Source organism: Juglans microcarpa x Juglans regia, chromosome 1S, assembly GCF_004785595.1.
Source record: "Juglans microcarpa x Juglans regia isolate MS1-56 chromosome 1S, Jm3101_v1.0, whole genome shotgun sequence".
In the NCBI taxonomy this organism is placed as follows: domain Eukaryota; kingdom Viridiplantae; phylum Streptophyta; class Magnoliopsida; order Fagales; family Juglandaceae; genus Juglans; species Juglans microcarpa x Juglans regia.
Window position 1 is genome coordinate 1,135,217 of NC_054595.1, and position 16,566 is coordinate 1,151,782.

Below are 16,566 nucleotides of genomic sequence, written 5' to 3' on the forward strand. Positions count from 1 at the left end.
AGAAAACATACTCAAACATAACCTGAAAAAATATAACTGCGTTGAATGAAGACATTGAAATAGAATGATCTAAAAAAGAAGTGCACTCCTAGTCGACGACTAGGGATATAATTGGTTCGGTTCGATCCAGTTTTGGACATACTTTAGAACCTAACAAGCCAAATCAAATTGGTCTACATCGATTTTGGAATTCTGATAATTGAAATCAACTGGTTAATCTAGAGAACCAGAACTTTTGATTTTTTTACTTTCTATTCGGTTTTACAGGTGTGATTATGTTTTGGGCCTCTTGTTGGCTGATTGATTTTTCTTACGCTAATGAACAATTTTTTTAGAGTAATGCTACATACATGTGTGGAGTGCGCCGTTGCGCAATTGTTTTGAAAAAGAGTTGGATCTATTATTAAAAAATTAGTTTTTTTCATGTGGGTCCCATAGTTTTTCACTTTTTTAAATGGGTTGTGCGGTGCATATACACTCTATAACTGTAAATATCATTTCTCATTTTTTTTAGCCCAAATATGATAGTGCCAAAAATATTATTTTCAGCTCAAAAGCATCATGCACATAACCAATTAACCAAATAAATGCTAAACACAATTAGCCAAAACATACTAATTAGCTTAATTAAAATATACATATAATAATGCCTAAAAAACATATTGAGAAATGCACATAACAATATTCCAAAGGGCTAAAAGCCTAAAACATGCATATAAAAAACAATTAGCCAACATAAACAAAATCTTAAAAAAAAAAAAAATACACTTAAACAATTGGAAATGCAACAACTAAAATAAAAGTTTCAACTCCAAAGTATATAAAAATTAAGAATAACTTTACCAACTACGTACTTAGCTTAAAAAAATGTCCCTATTAGAGTATATATATTATACTTATACCATATTATATATGTAATATATGTAAGTATGGAACTTAATATGTAATGATAAATAGAAACATATTAATTAATAACTTAATATCAATATTCATGTTTAAGAGTAATTTTATATCAAATGAGTATAAACTCATGTAATACTTATGTTATACTTATACCATATTAAAATTTTATGTTATATTAATTTAATTAATAATATTTATAATATATGTAACATATATTAATATATATGTAATATAAAAAAGCTAATATATATATATATATATATATATATTTTTATTGGTTTTGGTTAGAACCCTATCGACCACCTGTGTCCTCTATCTGCCATTTTTGGGTCTTCAAACTTGGCCGAAAGAGGAAGGGATATCGACCAAATTAATAACCTTGGTGTCTTCTTTTCCTTTCTCTCTCTCCTTTTTCAATTTGTAGTATGAAAACTTAGTTTGTGAAGCCATGGCAGGATAACAACGGCATTTGAGATTTAGCAAGTATTATACAGTCAAAACCACAGCTCATGGCATGCATTCATCTCAGCTTGATACGGATATGGTGGGGAAAAAAAGGAGCTTGGAGTCTTCGACCCACCAAAGAACAAACTTGTCTCATGTGAGTCCATTGAATTTTAAATTTGAGAAAAACCGGAGCCAAGTTTGAGCTTTTGATATGATCAGAGCAGGGAGGAAGGGAGTTCGATAATGGGGATGGAGTTGAAGTCGGTGGCCATGACTGCTACTAATTGCTACTGATCTCGCAAGTAAGAGCTCAATGAAGTCAAATGAAACCAACAACCTTTTCGTACACAACGAAAAAAGAAAAAAGGATTAGCAAAATTGCAGATCAGGAAAGTAAAGTTTCCGAGAAAAATAAATTGAAGTTGATGAATGGAGGCGGAGGCGGAGGTGGAGGAGGGAGTGTAATGGAGACAATCAATCCAGTGAGGATCTGCTTCTGCGACTAAAAAGGCAGGCTAAAATAAAATAAATTCGACTTGACACGTATAAAGATATAATTTCTTTTAATTTATATATCACAGGATCGCCCAGCTCTAGTTAATAGGGTTATTTCCAGTTTTTTTGAACTTTTTTCAGCGATAGTAACAAGTTGTTCCGATCTATTACTTGCCTGCACTTTCCAACTGCCACGCGCCTTTCCAATAGTCTCCCCAGCCACTAATCTATCAGACGGAGGAAGGAAAATATCCAGATTAGTGGCGCGTATGACTCACGTGCGGCTTACATTGCGCGTTGGCTTCATGCGCCACCACATCAAAAGGGATTTACAGCCGCCACGCGCGGCACCACAGTGGCCAGCGGCCTCAGATCTTTCAAATCCACCTGCATCTTTCTAGCTCAGTGTGGCGCGTGCCATACACACGCCACTATCGTCGATGGCGATCTTTTGCCGGTGTATCGGGTCTTCTAGTTGCTATTCTTTTATGTTACTGTTTTCCCTAACCAGCAATCAAGATAATGTGGTTGTGATAGTCTCCTACAGTTGACCAGATCAACAAAACGCAGTGCACCCCTCTCGACTATGGCATTTAGTTGTAAGTTTATAGTCTGTTTATCAGACTATGTTAAAACCGCTTTTGAGCAGCATCCCCTTGTGAGACTGGATTGGACTGGGTTGGAGTCAAGCCTTTGACTTACCCCTTTTTTCTTTTTATTTTATTTTTATTTTGGTGTTATTTTTTGTTTGTTTTGAGAAGATTGTCAGGGACTCCCACCCCACTGAATCTTGTATCCTTGTAACCGCTTAGTTTATCTATGTTATGTTTAACTTGCTCAAAAAAAAAACCGCTATAAATGTGAACAGTAATAAACAGTAATACGTAAATAGTGTAGACTCCGTCTTCCACATATATCCCTTGATCTCAAGCTCACAACCTCACGGCAATCATAGCAACGACAGTCCAAACGCACTGTAAATCATCTCAAAATTATCGTAGGATGATTACAAACTCACCGTAAATCATCCTATTTCTATAAATCACAAAATTACAAAATGTACAAATTCATAAAATTACAAAATGGGAGAGGTAGCGGCTCGGCTGGTGGTAGCGTCGTGGTGGTGCAGTGGCGTGGGTTGGCTAACGGCGGCGCTACGAGGAGAAACTCGTGCGTGTAGAGGCGCTGCGTGGGTGGGCTACGGAGGAGTTACGAGTGGTGGGTTCCATGGAAGTGGTTCACAGCGTGAGGAGAACTTGATGGTGGTGTTTGCTGGAGCTGGGGCTAAGCCGCGGTGGCGTAAGGATGGAGAACCCGTGCATTGAGACCTGGCTAAGGGAGGAGCTGCCAAGGGGCTTCGACCGTGGGGTTTGGTAGCCGGCGTGAGGGGAAGCCGATGAAGTGGTCGGTGACTCACGGTGATGCACGGTGGCGCAGTGCTACTTGAGGGAGGAGATTGGGTAAGAGAGTGCGAAGACATGGCTCTGAAGTGGAAGGAGAGAGAGAGGGAGAAAGGGAAAGTAAGCAGAAAAGGAAAAGTTTTGGAGATTTAAATCTCAACCCTTCATTTTAAGTCCTTAGATTTGATCTAACAATAAAAATTTAAACACTGATTTAAACTAATTTAAAATTAAAATAATTAAAATATAAATAGCATATCATACATAAAGTATCAAATTTAATTTATAAAATACCAATCTTTCATTATTAAATAAACGATGAAATTTTATTAAATATTTTTAAGAAATTAAAACCATATAAATAATTAGAGTTTTAACATAATTTAAATATGATAATATTCTTAATTAACTAAATTAGGCAAACGTCCCTTGGACGTCACTCTATTGCTAGTGGTTTATTACATATACAAAAATATTTATTTATTTTGAAAGAAAAATATTTGTTAATTTAAGTGATTAAATCTTAACTTGATAACCAAGTGATTAATTATTAATTATGAGAACTCATGAATATTGAGATTTATTTCATTTAAAAAAAATGATAAATGAATTAGCATCTACAATTATTCAAAAATAAATTATCAATCTATTGTGAGAATAACAGTTAGACCTCGTTTGGTTACACAGGTGAGATAAGAAATTTGTGAATAAAAATGAGATAATTTGTTAATAGCAGTTAAATAGTCTGAGTTAAGATTTTTATAAGATTTTGAGGAATGAGAAAAAAATTGAGTAAAAAAATTATAAAATTAGAAGATGGTTAGAATATAATTTATTAATATTATTTTATTTTGAAATTTAAAAAAGTTGAATTATATTTTATCTTTTCTTAAAAGTTTAGAAAAATTGTAATGAATAAGTAATGATTAAATAAAAAAGTTAAAATTTTAAAATTAAAAAATATTTGTATTTAAATGATATTTAGATGTTGAGATGAGATGGTATGATATCAAATATTTATGAAATCAAACTTTCAAATAAAAACTAATTCATTTTATCTCATCTCATCTCATTTTATTTCCAAACATAATTCAAATACAAAATTTTTAAACTAATCATTACAATTTTTTCAAACTTTTAAATAAAAAATAAAAAAATAATTCCAACTTTTCAAATCTTCAAATAAAAATAATATTATAAAATTATATTCTTACGATATTTTAATTTAATAATATTTTTTATTCAATTTTTTCTCTCCTTTCTCAAAGTCTAAAAAATAATCAACTCAAACTATCTCACTACTATTCACAAATTATCTTACAACTATTCACAAAATTTTTATATTATCTCACTCCCCAAATCAGTTATAGATATAAAAAAAAAAAAAAAAAAAAAAAAAAAAAAAAAAAAAAAAAAAAAAAATTTATAGAAGATGTTAATTCGAAGTCAGAGTTGTGACAGCCTTGCTTAAACATGAGACATGCTACACTCACCGCTCCCGAAAATTCCATTTGGTTTTTTTTCATTCATTTTTTTTCATATTCTTAAACATTTTTTGAAAAAAAAAATCACAATATCATTAATTAAGAAAAAAAATTATCGGGAACCATACCCCAAAAACAAAAAAAAAAAAAAAAAGAGAGAGACCGCGAGGTCCACTCCGAATGCTATTTGGGCCTAGGGCCCAAGAGAAGGGCCATCTCGGTTTGATGGTTTTTTTGTTACAATCCTAGGATAAGATTGGGAGGCTTCCCCGAGTCCCTGGTTCTGGGCCACTGTAAACGAGTACTTGATTTCTGTGTATTCAATATTCTTTGTTTTAAAGCCTCATGAGTGGTGGTGGATGACGAACAGCCGAAGTATAAATCATAGAGGACCAAAGACGGGGTCCACGAATGCACAACGGGGTTGACGTTAAGGCAAAGGCAAAGAACAAAACCGTGGACGGGCCCCACCTCTCAAAAACCACAATGCCCAGGACTCATCAATTCCGCAACACACTCGTTTTGACTCTGCCCATGTTTTTCCCATCACGAGTACCGTTTCTCCTCACTCCACTCCAAATTCAGCCAAACGAGCCAACAAAATTTGCATTAAACACTACTCTCTTTCTTTCGTTTTCCCCACCCATCACCCACCTTCTTCACTAAATTGGCCATCCAAACCTGCAACGGCCAACCCCTCTCTTTTTTTTTTTTTTTTTTTTTTTTTTTTTTTTTTTTTTTCCTTTGGTCAACCGTCCCTAACACGACATGTTGGTCCACTTCTTTCCAAATGTTTGACCCAGTCATTTTCCCTTCTTTAATGTCTCCTTTGTCAGTACTGCTACTAGTATTATTATTAGATCAGAGAAGAAACTTTGGTGGGCAATGGGAAAATAAAGTAAGGGGTAGAGGGCATCCAAAGACAAAATCCAAGGATAAAAGTAATCAGTACCAAGATCAAAGCGAATAGAACCCACTTCTTTTTGTTACGTATTCATACCCAAATCTATAATCACCAAATCCACCATCTTCTCCTTTTTCGGTTTTTTAAATTCATAATGATTCTGGTGTTCAAGAGAGAGAAAGAAAGAGAAAAGAGAGGAAGGAATCCAATATGTTACAGGCATTGAACTAACCCCACTAATCTCCTTCGAGATAAGAGTGGAGTCTGACCGAGAACCAACAGCTACAGCTGCTGCTGCTGCTGCAACTGCTACTATTCTTGGCTCCTTTCGATGAATTAATGAAACATGGAGAGGCTTTCTGCAGCTCTCTGTGATGTTCAAGACGATTCTAAGATGAGACTGGTAGCATCGGTAACAGGGAGAGAGTGGTTGTGCTCGCCTTCGTAGGTCACAACCAGCATAGATGGATCATCCAGTGCTCTCTCAACGTGTTTACGTGCTGGACACCCTCTAACGCTGCTGCACTTGTAGTAACCCCTGTTTCATTTACATTTACATGTCAAAACACGTATTCCAAAATTAGGTCCTGAATTAGCTGTAACTTGGAAATATGGAAAAAGAAAAAGAAGTTTCCGCACATAAGCATGGTGATGATGGAGACTTGGAGTTGACGACCGAGATAACAGAGTTCCGAAATTTAAAATTGAAGGAACCTATCTAATTATATATCTTTGTTATCTACATACCTTGGATGAGGAGAACCCTTAATCGGCTTCTGTCCATATTTCCTCCAAGAAAAATCGTCCGGTGGAATATCAGCCATCTTCAAGCTAATCGCCGGAACCCTCACCACCCTCTTCATCCTCAACTTTCTGCTATAATAAAACAACATATATAAACTTCGAAAATCAAACCCAAGTTTAAAACAATGTAAGAGAGAGATGAGGTAAGGAGGAAAGACCGACCTTTTCTTGGAGCAATGGCATCGGCCGGAGGAGCCACCGCACTTGCCGGAACCCAAAGTTTCGGAGCTACACTTTCTCTTCAAGGAGGTTGACGAAGACAAAGGTGGCTTTCCCACGGAGGAAAGCTGGGACAGATTCGTGATTTGAAAAGCCGAAGAACAAGATGGCTGCTTGCTGTCTATGTCGCCAGTCAAAGACGACATGAACGAGGTCGGAGCAGAGGAGTAAGAAAAATTAATTGTGGTGGACGCGTCCTTCCTGTCGATGACACCCTTTTTAGGCATCAAAGAGTCGCTGTACTGGTACTGATTATTCAGATTGTGGTGAGGAAGAGGTGGGATCTGCTGGATCGGAGTCGCGTAGTAAACTCTGTCGGGCTCAGAAGCCTTCTCTTTATCTTCGATTTGGGAACCCAAAGGGGCTCTTCTGAAGCGAGCGTGGCCAGTCCGGGTCCGACCCAGAAGAGAAATAACCTTCTTGAACTTGGAGACGGCAACGTCCGCCACAGCCTTGCAGTCCATCTCCATTTCCATGGACGGCTTCGAACTCGAGGACGAGGACGACGAAGATAGGTATTGCTGCTGGCTCTGCGAAAGCAATCTGATAAGCTTTTCGACGCTCTCGAGGCCAGACGCCGCTTCCTGTACGGCGTTGTCTTCCATTTTCGCTCTGAAATCGCTGTTTTTGTTGTTGTTCCTATACTCCATCATGAAATCCACCGCCATCTCTCAGAAGCATCAAAGAAGAGGAAGAAAAAAGGGGAAAAGGGAAAGAGAAAGACGAGAGCAAATGTAGAAAAGAGAAAGGTGGTTCTCTGGTCAAAGTGGTGCCCCTTATATTGAATTAAATAAAATTTTAGCATCCCCTAGCCCCCACTGACCCACGGCGTGACCGACCTGTCACGCTACCTCTCTCCGTCAAACCTTAGGCGCGAATCAAGCCCCAACTGCCTGTGGGCAATTTTTTATTTATTACCGTGCAGATGGACAAAATAATATTTTTATTTTTAATATTTTGCTCACAAAATAATTTTATAAATTATAATTTCATAAATTTACATAATTTAATATAATTTATCGTAATATAAAATTAATTTTATTATAATATAAATTTATCAAATTAGATAAAATCACCTTAATTTACGAATTATTTTTATGCAAATGTAGCATTATTTTTAGATTTAGTTTGAACACTTAGATATTTTGAGAATACCAAAATACTTCATTACGAATTTATTATTTTATTATTTATTATTATTTATTATTTAAGATTTAATATTTTATTATTAATTCATCATTATTTTTCATTATAATTCATAAAATAATTCAACATACCTCACTACCCAAAACGTTATAGTATTACTATAGTCGCGACATTCATTGACCATTTGACTTGATATTCTTTGAGTAGGGCCCGTCGAGGTTAATGTGTTCTCCACTCACGTGGCGAGATTGGACTACATGAGGTCAAACAAATGGTATTTAACCTTAACCTATTGGAATGGATTGGTGTCGGATAGAAGGAAGATTGGGATTATAAATCGTTTTGATTGCTTGCCAGCAGGGCAGAGTTGACTTTCTTTCCGCCACCGCAACTTTCATAATGAGTAATAATAGACGGTAAATTAGAACTAGAAATATAATTTATCATAAAAATATCCTGCGTGGGCTATACATTTTCCCTTTTTCTCGTGGGAAATAACACAAATGAGAGGTGAAAGATTAGTAGTTGTAACAGTAGGTTGCTGGGTGATTATATCAATATATATATATATATATATATTATTAATTATCTGGGTTTTTTTAATTAATTGTCATTGCACAAATATCAAGTTGGTGAGAAGAACTTAGAAATTTAATTTTCGGGATCTAAGTAAAACTATAATAATTTATTGAATTTCATAATATATATTTTGTGACTGAATCAATTTTCAACAGATTTGGTGGAGAAAGAGAGCTCCTCCCGCGGGGCTTACGTCTTGTGCTTGAAAATCCATGGTCATAGAAGTATAATTACTTAAAACTTGAGAGAAATTAAGCTCCTTGGAGAGATAGAGAAGATCAACAATTAGTTTCAGCCCCGCCGCCGGGGGATGATGATACATTAGTGGTAAAAATGCTTTATACACACACATATATATATATAATAAATCCATTAAATCCTGATTGATAATAGGAGATCTTTCAATGTTTTGTAAGAACAACTGAAAAAGAAGAAATGTTAATCTCCAGCCTACAGTGACGGTTTGAATTTCGATCAATCGATGTCGTTTGAAGCCCACAACGGGTGTTCGAAACGATGGTTAGGCGTCCATATATACATCCAGTGTAGTGAATGGAAGGCAAATATATTAAATATAAATAGAAAACAAGATAGAAATTTACATGATTTAGTATAGGACCTACTTCTACAGGTCGTTTGGAATGTAAATACATTATAAATAAAAATATTTTATAATCTTTCATGATCTCTTGTAGGTTACTATACAAATGATAAAACTTTAGGTTGCATTTGAATATTAAATTAAATTCAGTTAAGTTGAGTTAAGATGATAAAATATTGTTAGAATATTATTTTTTTAATATTATTATTATTTTAGAATTTGAAAAAATTGAATTATTTATTATATTTTATATTAAAATTTAAAAAAATTATAATAATAAATTAAAATGAATTGAGATGAGTTTAGCTTCCAAACGAAGTTAAAACTTTTTGTTGAAGATTGAAAAAACTCTCTCTCTAGTCACCCTGAAGTCCGGAAGAAAAAAGAACCCCGAAGTCTTTGATCCAGATTCCTTTTATTAGCCCCTGATAGTAATTGATGAAAATCTCAACTTCATCTTACTTTGTCGTTCTCTCCTGCATGATGACCCCATTTCCCTATCCTTTCCCCTCTTTTCCCCTTGCACATTTTTCCTTCAGTTTTTGTCCGCCCTTATCCTTTGCTTGTCCCTTCACCACCACAAGGGCTCGGCTTGAGCCTCTATATGAGCAGGGGATTTTTATTCCTTCCACTTTTGGTTAGTTTCACAGGCACAAGGCATTCCCGAGCATTGCCTTGTTGACTCGATTTCACAAGGTATTTGAGATGGAACCTCCGAGTAATTTGTATGGAGACTAATGAGGGGATCAGTTGTGGTTGCTTGGACTAGAACAAGTCGAATGGTATAAATTTGGGCTATCAAAGATGATTTAGGGATCCTATGCATTTGAAATCCGTCTTGAGGTTGATTGTTGTCAATTTTTTTAGAAAGTACATATTATTTCTTGTATATTTTAATGAATTTCCAAGAACAATATGAATAGTTGTTCATGATGTTGTTGTGGCTGAATTCCAAGAAATTCATATATATATATATATATATATATATATATTTATGAATAGTTGCTCTGTATGTTCCGCTACATGATTGATTCATATATGCATAATTTATAGGTACATATGTTAGCTATAGTTTTGTAGTTTTTCTTTTCCTCTACTGTCTTCCACTTTTCAAAATTTAATCCTCACATTTTATTATATTTGAGGATTATATATTCGTTTCAAAATTATATGTCGGTCAGAAAAATCTGACTGTTGAAATAATATGAACATTAGAAAAATATATTTTTCAAAAAATGTCTTGTTTTAATTTATATGCTTTTAAATAAGAAATCAATATTCCAATTATCATGAGAATTAAAATTAAAGAGTAAAATGAGAAAAATGATATCTCTAACCAAGTGTTAGCCAAAATTCACTATCAATGCTCTTACATGAGAAACATCAGAGTGGCCGTTAATTTTATAATATTGGATGCTCTTTCAACATATAATTTCATTTTATGAAGAGAAATCTTGAAGATCATGCAACATATTTTTAGTCATCTCTTACCATCTCGTATTGATATCATCTCATCTCATTTCCTTCTCAAATATTATTCAAATACAAATAATTTGAAATTAATTGTTACAATTTTTCTAAATTTTTAAAAAAAAAATAAAAAATAATTCAACTTTTTCAAATATAAAAATAAAAATTATATTATAATATTATTTTAACTTTATATTATTTTTTATTTAACTTTTTCTCTCTTTCCCAAAATCCAATAACTCAAATTATTTCACTTTTGTTTACAAACTATCTTATTATTATTTACAAATTAAATTCGTATGATCTTATCTCATTCTCTAAGCATAAATCTCAAACTCATATAACATGTGCGTTTTCATCGCAGGTATCTATGACACTTCCACATATAATGTCATTATTAATAAAATGTCACTAAACAACACTAGAATCATTTATCTCTTTTAAGACGAGGTTTTTATCTCTTATAGTACGATTAGATGTTAAAAGTATTTTAAATTATCAGTGAATAGTAATAAAATAATTTATAAATAATAATAAATAATTTAGAAATAATAATAAACTGTTGATAAATAGTTATAAACTATTTATAAATAATATTGAAGTAGTAAATACAACCTTAGATGTCTCAATTGCAAGGCGTGAGTGCTTAAAGTTTGATGGAAGTTTTCTGTAAAAGAAGAAACAGACGATTTTCTTTCTTTCTTTTTAACTCATTAAAGGCATAGAAAATAAAGGCATACCAAAAAGATGGATGGGGCTTTACGGAATTGGGTGAAGAATTTGATCATTTATCGATCATGAAACTCAGATATCTGGAGCTTGTCGATTATATTTAATTCACATGAGTTGGGTGGGACGTGGCAGTTTGGACGATCGAGCTTTATAAACATTAGGGCTTGTTTGGAAAAAAAATCACATTTTAAAAATATCATCTCATCTTATTTTATCTTATCTTATTTACTTTTCAAATATAATTCAAACACAAATATTTTTAAATTAATTATTACAACTTTTTTCAAACTAATTATTACAACTTTTTTCAAACTTTCAAATAAAAAATAAAAAATAATTTAATTTTTCAAATTTAAAAATAAAAAATAATATTATAAAACTATATTCTAATAATATTTTAACTTTATAATATTTTTTATTCATTTTTTTCTCTCATTTTTTAAAACTTAAAAAATACTCAACTCAAACTATCTTATAATTATTTACAAATTATTTTATTACTATTCACAAAATTTTCATTTCATCTAACTTCTAAAACATATTTTAGAACACTCTCATTAGATTATACAAATGCAAATACAATGGAGTGTTTAGTTAATAGAATCTCAAAATGTGTTGTATTAGATTATGCCAATGTAAAAAGGGATGACTTTTTATTATAATAAATTAGTGTTGTGGGTCAAATTTGATAGTTACAATAACATGACCAAAATGAATAAAAAATATTATCTTCTTTACTTCCTACCATGATTTGGTTGCCGTAGTTTTTTTAAAGCTATAATATAATCAAAAATTTTATATGTATTCATTTTTACATATTTTTTGCTCACTCTATTAATTTTATTGACTGTATCATTTTTTTAATATAAAATAATTCATTTGGCTAATTACATTAGTGTAATATACAAAAAATATATAAAAATAATTGTATGTAGCAAAATTCTAATATTATTACTAATTAACATATAATCAGTAAAATAATAAAATATAATAGAATTAAATAATTTTTAAATTTTTAAAAAATAAATTAATATTATTTTATTATTATATAAAGAATCTATAAATAATTCATTATGAAGATTAGATATGAATAAAATAGGTAAATATAAATTCATATTCATGTCATATTAGTTAAAATATTGTTATTATTTTGATATTTAAAAAAATTAAATTATTTATTGTATAAAAATTTTATAAATTTATATTCATGTCATATTAGTTAAAATATTATTTTTTAATATTATTATTATTTTGATATTTAAAAAAATTAAATTATTTATTATATAAAAATTTTAAAAAATTATAATAATTACATTGAATAAATTGAGATTATTTAAATTTTATATCCAAACACCTAAATATTTACTCTTGGAGTAAAAAAGACGTACGTAAATAGTGAAGAAGATGTTTTGTTCGAATCTTTAACTTATTTTAATTTATTATTATAATTTTTTTAAATTTTAATATAAAATATAATAAATAATTTAATTTTTTTAAATTTTAAAATAATAATAATATTAAAAAAATAATATTTTAATAATATTTTATTATCTAAATTCACCTCAATTCAATTAAAAACATTTAAACACAACCTGATAGTGCTGGAATTTGCTTAGAAAAAAATACTGTTGGAATTCGGACGAGAAGTTTGAAAGTTAAGGCAGGCAGCTGGAAGACTGATTTGGACATGGCCTCTTGAGCCTGAGTTCATACGTACAAAAGTCAAATTACGTGTTAAAGTTGGCCTGCATCGTTGTCTTACTTATTGACTTTCCGTCCTAATAAAGTCTTTAATATGAGTGTTTATTATGATTTGAAGTTTTGTCCTGTTTTACATCTAAATGAAAAAAAACATAAATAAAAAAAAAAAACACACGGGGAATGGATTTTTTTTTTTTTTTTTGGAAAAAAAATGGTTGCAGGTGGCGACAAGATATGAATTCTTTACTGAGACATGATCACAGTAACACCTAATCCGTTGTTGGAGAGGAAGGCTTAACATGAAGTATTCTCAGTTTATCTTAATTTATTATTATAATTTTTTTAAATTTTAATATAAAATATAGTAAATAATTTAATTTTTTTAAATTTTAAAATAATAATAATATTAAAAAATAATATTATAATAATATTTTATTATCTCAACTCAACTCAACTCAACTCAATTCAATTCACTTCAATATCTAAATTCACCTTAAGACGGAAGGGACCTAGACGACGAGTACCACGAGTGCTCTTTTTAGATTTGGTTTAGAAATATAATTTATCTTAATTTATCTTAACTTATTATTATAATTTTTTTAAATTTTAATATAAAATATAATAAATAATTCAATTTTTATAAATTTCAAAACAATAATAATAATAAAAAATAATATTTTATCAACTCAACTAAACTCAACTCATTTTAACATCTAAACGCATTTTAAGAGCATCAATTATCCATGAATCGATAGGTCATCAATCATTTTGAACACCTTCCATTGCGAGATTCGATTGGGAGGAGGGGTTTTTTATAAGTGTTTTGTTATATACAAATAAGTTTATGTATTAATTTGTATACTAATATTGTTATTTTCATATTCTAAATTTTAAATTTAAATTAATATTTTTTAACTAATCATATTAAATGAATGCGTGTATTAATGTAAAAAATTACTTATAACTATATTTTTACTTTTTAAAATCTACCTTGGAGCAGTGGGAATGTGGAACAATTCATCGGATAAAGTTGTGGTCAATTAACACGTTCTAGACAGACACAGGTTCTTGATCCAAAGCTTACGATTTGACTACCGATGTGCTTGTTGTATTAATTAGTGTATGATAATCGATAATATCAAATTGAATTGTAAATAAATCATCTATTCGATAGTCTACTCGATACTTATTTGATTAAATTTGAATCGAATCTGATTTATGAAAAAAAAATTTGTTCATAAAAGTAGATATTTGTTCAATTTGTAAATGATACATATCTAACAAAACTCGACTCTACTCTATTAAGATTCGTTAAGATCTACTCATTTATACTTGAATCGACTCGTTAGTTCAATTCGATTAAAAATTTATTTATATATTGAAGTTGAGGTTTTTTTAAAAATAAAAAATAAAAAATTAATTTATTTAAATTTTAATTTAACAATTAAAAAAATATTTTTAAATGAATTTGTAAACTTTTTTTTAAAAAATATTTAAAGTAATTTTAAAAAAATACACAAAATAAAAAGTGCATTTTGCAATTTTACGTAAAAACTCTCAGACTCCTCTCGGTGACCCTGACAGTTCCCTTATCTCAAATTTATGTTCTGCTAAGAGCATTGTCATTAGAATAGCCAATACCAAATCCAAGTTTTAGCTAATATAACATGAATTTACCTTTACCTATTCTATTCACATACAATTCCTATATTGTATTATTTATTTATTTATTATATAATAATCAAATAATATTAAAATAATTATTATATTATTTTTTTATTAATTTATTTTTATCATATTTTACCAATCTACTAATTATACATTAATTACTAATGCGGGCCGTATTTTGTTTCAATAGCTCCCAACATGCTTTTTTTTTCTTTTTTTTTTTTTTTAAGTTTTGGCTAATCGATTGATCTAAGCTGTTGTGTAAATCCACCCATTTGGTGGGAATGCATTATTATTAGTATTAAAAATAAAAATATACATTTATAGCTCTTTTCACAATTCTATTTTAAATGAAAGATATTTTTATAAAAATTACATTATTTTACATAAATACTCTCAATTTAAAATATAATTATATAAAGAGTTGTGCGTATATTATAACTTTATTAAAAAACTGTCAATACTTTTTGACACTACCAACAATTTGTCGGGTACATCTGTAAATAGGTTTGTAAATAAGCTTTTTTTAAGAAAAAATATTTGTAATAATAGAGCGTATAAGCGCTGCGCATTCTTTTAAAAAAAATAAATATAAGATCTATATAAAAAATTAATTTTTTAATAGTTGATTTCATTTCTTTTATTTTAAAAGAGTATAAGGTGCTTGCACAATCCAAGACAATATCTTGTATTACTATTTTTTTTTTTAAATCTCCAAATCTAATCCACTTCACTCTAATTTCTTTTCTTAAATTTCACGGAGTTTTGACGCAAATTCTAGAGCCTGTGCGGGCGAGAGTTGTTGGTACATACCTATTTATTTTAATGTCGTCCCAATTGAGGCCCAATCAGAGGAATGAGGATGTTCTCCTAAACTCAAAAGTACAACTGGGCCCAATGATTGGTCTGAAGCCACAATCACTCCAGCAGCTAGGGTCAGTTTTGTGAGCTCAACTAATGGGCCCGGCCCGAACTATAGGCTTTAGGTGTGGACCCACTTGGCTTGGGAAACAAAAACAATAATTAAGAAGAGAAAAAGAAACAAATAATTTTAGCACAAAAACATCATGCACATTCATGCCCGAACTATATATCATTGGACTGCATTTGTTCCTTTTTAGTTTGGTTCCCAATCATAATCAATCAACAACAAGATGATTGAAATGTCACATTTTCCCTCATTTTTTTTTGGTACCATTTCACGATCGAACCCACCAAACCCATTCCCTGTTTCATACTCTTTCCTTAATCTTATGCCCGCCTTTGGTTTTTAAATTGAAAAATTTTAAACATAAGTTTCACACTTTAAAAATAAAATCACATATTTTTAAGTAGTGTGTAAAGTGTAAAATTTCTGTATAGCACGACTCTTTTAAATTTATGCAATGGTGACGCTTTCACACATTATAAATAAACACCAGTAATTTTTTTAAAAAAAATTATAATATTTATCAAGTTACATCAAGTATCCATTGTATGGTATTTTTAAAAAAAATTTGATATGAGTTAGCCAAATTTACCTGACATATTGAAAAGGAGAGATATTTTCAGATTTTTAATGCATAAATGATTAAGTATAATGCACAGGGTATAGAAAAAAAAAAAGAGTTTTATGGTGTATCATGTACTATATAATTTATTTTTATAAAATATGTTTATAAACGGTACTTTCTTAAAATGCTTTCGGTCCTTTTTACGCAAAATTTTCAAAACCTTACGACATTTGAGTTACTGCGTACTGACCATTGCCGTCATCGTTGTTCAATACTTTGACCCAAAGATTACTATCACTAATAAAAAATTGTTACGTGTAAATATCTTTAGCTTAAAATGATATTTCTGCATGGATAAACTTAATCATGACAAACAGCTCATTTATCAAGAGTGAAGAACTTTTTTCATTTTTAAATGAAAAAGATTTCTAGAAATTGATTGGTGGTTCCAATCTTGTCAATGAAATGAAGTGTCTGCATTTTTCAGAATTAAATTACTTTGTACCTATACAACAATGAA

The 16,566-nt window shown here is 30.6% G+C and overlaps 1 protein-coding gene across 2 annotated transcripts; it reads right to left on the reverse strand.

Moving 5' to 3' along the window:
• Positions 1-5,693: 5,693 nt before the first annotated feature.
• On the reverse strand, positions 5,694-7,426 carry LOC121247166 (probable WRKY transcription factor 7). 2 transcript variants are annotated; one of them, XM_041145514.1, is made up of 3 exons: positions 6,600-7,426; positions 6,381-6,509; positions 5,694-6,171 (listed from the first exon to the last, which is right to left on the reverse strand). In XM_041145514.1, exons 1-3 carry the CDS (start codon positions 7,322-7,324, stop codon positions 6,012-6,014), a joined length of 1,014 nt encoding a protein of 337 aa, XP_041001448.1. In that variant the 5' UTR covers positions 7,325-7,426; the 3' UTR covers positions 5,694-6,011. The 2 variants fall into 2 exon arrangements, with proteins under 2 accessions (XP_041001448.1, XP_041001449.1); XM_041145515.1 differs by having other exon boundaries at positions 6,381-6,506; positions 6,600-7,425.
• Between the last annotated feature and the right edge of the window lie 9,140 nt (positions 7,427-16,566).

Coding starts and splice junctions, on each gene's coding strand:
- LOC121247166 (XM_041145514.1), bottom strand. CDS start 7,324: ATGGCGGTGGATTTCATGATGGAGTATAGGAACAACAACAAAAACAGC. Junction 6,510..6,599: donor TGCCATTGCTCCAAGAAAAG/GTCGGTCTTTCC, acceptor GTTTTATTATAG/CAGAAAGTTGAGGATGAAGA. Junction 6,172..6,380: donor AAGGGTTCTCCTCATCCAAG/GTATGTAGATAA, acceptor TAAATGAAACAG/GGGTTACTACAAGTGCAGCA.